Source organism: Xenopus laevis, chromosome 3L (assembly GCF_017654675.1).
Source record: "Xenopus laevis strain J_2021 chromosome 3L, Xenopus_laevis_v10.1, whole genome shotgun sequence".
Lineage (NCBI taxonomy): Eukaryota > Metazoa > Chordata > Amphibia > Anura > Pipidae > Xenopus > Xenopus laevis.
The window spans coordinates 151,528,272-151,535,057 of NC_054375.1; the positions used below are offsets into that span (position 1 = coordinate 151,528,272).

General features: G+C 41.8%; 1 protein-coding gene across 1 annotated transcript; it reads right to left on the minus strand.

Annotated features, from left to right (window-relative positions):
- Positions 1–1,036: 1,036 nt before the first annotated feature.
- LOC108711735 (P2Y purinoceptor 4) lies at positions 1,037–5,303 on the minus strand. The gene is made up of 2 exons (XM_041587319.1): positions 4,923–5,303; positions 1,037–2,255 (listed from the first exon to the last, which is right to left on the minus strand). The coding sequence occupies exon 2, from the start codon at positions 2,196–2,198 to the stop codon at positions 1,128–1,130; it is 1,071 nt and encodes a 356-aa protein (XP_041443253.1). The 5' UTR covers positions 2,199–2,255; positions 4,923–5,303; the 3' UTR covers positions 1,037–1,127.
- Between the last annotated feature and the right edge of the window lie 1,483 nt (positions 5,304–6,786).

Here is a 6,786-nt window from a genome sequence, read left to right on the forward strand (position 1 = left end):
TAGGACTGAAAAGTGCTGGTAATGTCCACCTGGTACAGAAGTCATATGATGTTGGCCTGGCAAAACTGAGGTCCTGAGTTCACATCTGACCAGGGTCATATCGCAAATGAGTTTGTAAGTTCTCTCTGTGTCTATGTGGAACTCCTTCCACACTGCAAAAAGTAATTGTTTCCAGATATTTCAACCCTAGTATGTGTATATGGCAGGAACCATAATCTCCTCTCAATGAAGAACAATCTCTATCAACATATCTAACATGTCAGTGTCACATAACCAATAATAATTCATGTCAAAGAAGAGTAAGGCCTGTCACCACCCTCCCAACCCATGGGTTTATCCTGCTGGATTTGGGCCTTGCAATACTAGTTAATGAAAGACTGTTCTGATTGTTACCCCTCCTTTTAATCAAAACTTGTCATGTCCCTCCTCAGAAATAACTCCACCTACCACCACAAGCCACTGCACAAACTTACTGCTAGATCCACATGCAAGTGTCTTATACACAGCCCATTGAATGGCTAATATTAGGCCAATCACAGTCTCACTGTGGGCGATTCATTTAAACTGAGAAAAGTCCTTGTTTGTATTGGTACATCCAGGTGGCAATGTGCCTGTGAGAAATATGCAAATGAAATATTTGTAGCCTTGATGTTGAACACAAAGGCAATGGGGTAATTTAATAACAAAAGAGTTGAATGATAAATATTCCAGTATACTATATATTTTAAAGGTTCCATAAAGGCAGAGGTATATATTAAAAGGTGTATGCTGTCATAGATAGACAGAAACAGTACATTTCCCACTGTGGACCATGTAAGAAGATGAAGCATCTCCTCCTGAAGACTCATCACTCATTGTATCCTAGTTCATGGGGCATCCATTGTCCTTCTGGAACATGCTTTAAAGACACGTGTCCCACTTTCCTAGAACCAAGTATACTTGTCAGTGAGATTGTCTATTCAAATAAATGCTCCACAGTTCAAGAGCTTCCATTCACACCCAAGCAGGGATTGTCCATCTAGATATTCATCTTCACAAGCCCAACACAGCCATCTTGTCTCATGCAGAAAGCCCATCACCTGGAGGACCAATATTACTCAGGGTTGGTCTCTTATATTTTGTACACCTCAGGGGAAAGCAGGGTAAATATTGCCCCAGACCTGGGACTCCTTTGATTGTCCCTTCTTGCCCTCTTGCTTTGAAATAGGCTCTCCTTTTTTGCCCCTGTTCCCTCGACCACAGGGTTCTTTGGTTAAAAAGTATAACAAGGCATTGAGAAAGGCGTTGGCACTGGCTAGGGGTCTAGTAACCTTATAGCAGACAGCCACCACTCCTAGTGCCCGGCATCCACCCAGGGCAGCTCCTCCTGCTCTCAAGGCCAAAAATATTGTGCGGGTCACATGGAAGGGCAAAAAGCAAAGAGCAAAAAGAAGGGTGATTGTGACAATGGTTCGGATTGATTTGCGCCTCTGAGCAACTCCAGGCACAGGCCCAGGCACCACACCCCCCTTTAATGTCCGGCACAGTGTACGTACCACCCGGGAATAGCACCAGGCAGTGAGTGAGAATGGCAGAAAGAAGCCTGATATGTGCAGGAAAACCCCATAGGGTACATATTTAGGAAGGTCTTCATCAAGGGCGTCATCCCAACATGTTACTCCATCAACTGGACCATCTAGGGGTCCTGTCCGAGCAAAGAACAGAATGGGTGATGTCAACGCAAATACAAGGGTCCAGACCAGCACACAGGTAGCCCTCACCCATCGTAGGGTCTCTATACGCATTGTGCGCATTGGGTGGCAGATGCCCCTGTAGCGATGGTATGAGATGCAGGTGAGGAATAATATACTGCAGTAGAGGTTAAAGTAAAAGAGGAAACGAACTAAGCGACACATGGGGTCTCCGAAGAGCCATCTATCACGGGAGATGTAGCTAGTGATGAGAAAGGGCAATGACAGACTATACATCAGGTCGCTGAGAGCCAGGTTGAACATGTAGACCAGAGATGGGTTCCTCGGGTGACGTAGGCACTGTGTGAGGACCACAGAGTTAAGGCCCAGGCTAAGCAGAAATGTAAAGAGGTAGCAGATGGGGAGGAAGATGTGCTTGTAGGACTCATCCAGCTGGCAGGCCGATCCCTGGGAGGATGAAGTGGGGAGGGAAGAGTTTTGGGAAGAGGGTGAGGGAGAGAAGGACATACTTGATAGGGAGAAGTAGAAGGGTTAGTTAGGGAGGTCTAGGCATCACAGGGACACCTGAGAAGAAATCAAAGACAGTAGAAGAAGGAGAAAAAGAAAATTGGTTAAATATAGATTATAAATATATATATATTTCACATTCAGAAAGGTGTCATGAACAATGCATAAAGAGACAGTACTTTTATTAGTAATGTAACAAATATTGAGCTCCTTTCTTACATGCCTTTGTACCAGAACTTGAACTAATAGTACATGTTCCCAGTGACCCTTCACCCAACACCAGTGTTGCATTTGGGGGAACACAACAGAAATCTAATTAACTTTTTTTGAGGTGTCAATGAAGCACTGCACCCTTTATATTGAAAGAAAGATGCAATCTCGCCATACACGGACTGACAGATGCTGGGACACTGGGTAACTGTTCTACTATTTACAAGTAGTTGAAGGGTTTGGGTGCCTATATATGTTTAGCATATATAAAGATCGTAGATACATTAAGGTAGATATGTTGTACACAGTAGATATATGATAGATAGCAGATGATAGATAGATAATAGATAGATGATAGATAGATAATAGATAGATAGATAGATAATAGATAGATAGATGATAGATAGATAGATGATAGATGATAGATAAATAGATAGATAGATAGATAGATAGATAGATGATAGTATATACATAGATAGTTTAGATAGATAGATGATGGATAGGTGATAGACCTGTTAGATAGATACACCAATAAGAAAGATATATAGTCGATAAATAGATAATAGATAGATAGATAGATAGATAATAGATAGATAGATAGATAGATAGATAGATAGATAGATGATAGATTGAGAGATAAATAGATAGATGATAAACAGATAATAGGTAGATGATAGATATATAGTAAATATATTATAATAGATATATAGTATATATAGATAGATTAGATAAATGATAGATAGGTGATAAACAGATAATATGTAGATGATAGATACATAGATAGATAGTAAATAGATTATAATAGATGATAGTATTTACATCGATAATTTAGATAGATAGATGATGTTAGATAGATAGATGATAGATAGATAGATAGATGATAGATAGATGATAGATAGATAGATAGATAGATGATAGATAGATAGATAGATAGATAGATGATAGATAGATGATAGATAGATAGATAGATAGATAGCTATTAGACTGATATACAGTCGGACAGAGAGCAGAGGGGTAAATATGAAGTCACATGGTTTCCTAGGCACCCCCCCATGGAATAAACAGATATTTGTCTCATGCTGCTGAACATTTCTCTGGCTGCTCCTGAGTCAGCATTTCCAGTTCATTAATTTCTCTTACTGAGTAACAGGGCAAGGCCTGAGTGACCCCTGTCCCCTCTGCTTATTCCCTGCATTCTACCAGCTGTCAGGAACCAGCCAGGCTTTTCCATGACATGCCACGTGCCCCTGTTATACCCGCTGCTTTATTGGTTTATATAAATCTATAGGCTTTCTCTTCCAGACAAACTACATTTCCCAGCATTCCCTACTAGGTGACGGCAGGAGCTGTAGCTTTGATTGAGCTGCAGTGACAAAGGTTAACCACCCCTGATGTACTGTATAGATCCTTGTAACCCTTACACACACGTGTGACCATGATGTTCTACTACATACCAACCCCTGCTTGAAGCATGTGGTCCCGTAATGTTATCAGGCTGATACAAGTGATGGTATATTGGTTCAGCATTAACCTGGGCAGTTGCAACTACTCTCCATCTGGCCATGGAATTGCGTTCATCTGTGCTGCCTACTTCACATTATAATCCCTTCTCTTGGTCAGACGCAATTTCAATTTCAATTTTGCTTCCCCTTTAAAATCTGGCACATTTTAAACCTATACCCTGCATGGCTAAGATGGTTATTTGTAATACTGAAATAGCAGGGCACCCAGGATAATATCACAAAGTTTATTACTACATAGAAACAGCCCAACACATTTCAACCCCCAATTTAGCTTTCCCTTTAAAATATTGCAAGTATTAAACCTATACCCTGCATGGCTAAGATGTTATATGTAATATTGAATTAGCGGGGCAGTCAAGTTAAAATCAGTAAAAAATCAAAGTATATTTTTACATAGAAATAGCCCAACAAGCTTAGACCCCCACCAGACACTGGGTTGAAATGCGTCAGGCTTTTTCTATGTAAAAATACAATTTTATTTTGGACTGATAATATCTGGACTGCCCTGCTATTTCACTATTATCTGTATTAATTTGGGGATCTGCCAGGGGACCCCCACAGTGAGTATCACATATATGACTGGATAACAACGCTGCGAAATATGTTGGGCTTTTTCTATGTAAAGATAACCTTTTTTTTAAAAAAAAACTAACATTATCCAGAGCCTCCTTCTTTAGATGCCAAATACAGGTTGTTGTAGTTCCTCAAGGTTTGGTGGGATGAAGCACTAACTATGGCACAGACGACTGTATATACCACTGCATATATATATATATACACCTCCATTTGTTTCAGTGTCATGTAGCAGCCGAACTTGAAAATTCCTATTTGGCTCCAATAGGGCAATGGGATTAGTCCCTGGATGAAGTGGCTACTAAGAGTATTAAACTCAGCAGCCTACTATTGTCTCATTTGCTAGAAAAGGCACCCGACCCTTTCTTGAAACAATCTCATGTATGTGCCGGTAAGTACAGCCGCTTCAGGCACTTACCTGTGCTGTCGGTTGTTAAAGTGTTACAGTCAGGGCTCTGTCTCTCTGTCCCTCCTTCTGTCTGTCCGTTATCTCGCTGCCCGTCTTATCTCTTCCTCTCTCCTTGTTCTCTCTGCCGCTTCTCTCTTCCTCTTTATTCATTTACCACTTTCCTTCTCCCTCCGTCTCTTCCTTTTCTTGATCCTCTTCGTACTTCGCACTTTAGGGATCACTGCCTGTCGTTGCTTCTCATTATCAGGCTGCGTTGCTATTGGCTCCTCCGCCTCCCCCCTCCCTCCCAGGTAAACTCACTGCTCCTCAACGACCCCAATCCCTTGCTCTGAACCCGTTCACATCTCAGGCACTAGAACCCTGTTTCCCATATGCAACACTTTACAGATTTCAATTGCAATTTTCTTAGAAATTAAAGGGGAACTCCAGCTTTAATTGAGTTGGATGAACATGTTTTTTTCTTCTGTTTTGGTTTATAACTTATTACTAAGAATACAGGACACTCATCTGCACTCTCACACTCACATGTTGATGCCTTATTCTAAATTTTGAGGGAGCTGACCTCTCTGGTTACTGGGGAATTGCTGTAATTCGAAGCGATTATGCCAGGAAAGTGCTTTTAGTTGTTGTGACAATCCATCATTTCTCACTACATTCAACAAACATGGCACTCGAATGCCCGACAGTGGACAGATGGAGCCACCATCCGGCGTTTTGTTCTTATCCTGGCAGGACACCGTCATTGGCTTTTCCTGCGAATAACTAATAGGGGGGGAGACACTAATTAGGTGTTCTCAGAATACATAACGATTTCCATCAGCGATTGCTTTATTTTGCCTTGCTTCTATGAAGGTGCTACTGACTTAGCTTGTAGTTAGTGATGGGCGAATTTCTCCTGTTTTGCTTCACCGAAAAATTCAGGAAATCATGAATTCAAGAAAAAATCGTGAAATTCGGACGTTTTCACGAAAAAACAGTGAAATTCTAACGGTTTCACTAAAAACTGTGAAATTTGAAGCTTTTCACAAAAAAATCTTGAAAATCGGAAATTGTCGCAGGTGAATCTTCAGCGAATTTTCGTGTGAGATTTTGAATTTATTAGGTGGCGAAATGCAGAAATTCACAGCGAATTCGTGCCAGGTGAATTTATGCGCCCATCACTACTTGTAGTCTATCCCAATCAGAAGGAGAGTTCATTAGTAGCACCATATGTTAGAGTCCTACACCTGGTCGGGTGCCCTCAGAATACCCCAAAAGTGGTCGTGTTTTGGGCAGAAAGTGCAGATTTCCTGGTCGTGTAAGCAGTCTGTGGGTGACCCGCCTGGGTACCCAGCTAAGGTGCAGGACTGATCCCTCCCACCCTTCCCCGTGGCGTTAGAAATGTTTTCCATTGTCCTGTAGAGACGTCACTTATGTTCTATAATGACATCACTTCTGGTTTCATGGGTCTTGGGACGGCAGGTAAGTTTACTCTTTTGGGTTGGATTGTGGATCTGGGTGGGGGAATGTGTTGGGTGGTGAGTGCGGGTCAGATTACGGCTCCGGGTCGGGCACCGGTCTGTCCAATTGGAACCGTGTATGACTCTACCCTAAATTTGCTAATAGCCTTTTAAGCCGTTGAACGGCTAATACACAATTTTTCTATATATTCAACCTTCTTATGAGCTGGGGGGGGGCTGACCAACACTTGGATCTTCAAGGGGGCTTAATACCCAGGAGGTGGAAGTCTACCCATATCCCAAGTCTACATGAACTGATCAACAGATTCAAACTTATCCCATGAGAAACTAGTGACCCTACACTCACCACCTTCCAGCAAACAGAGGCTCACTCACCAAGTACAGCAACCTGGGAACAACAACCATCCAACTTA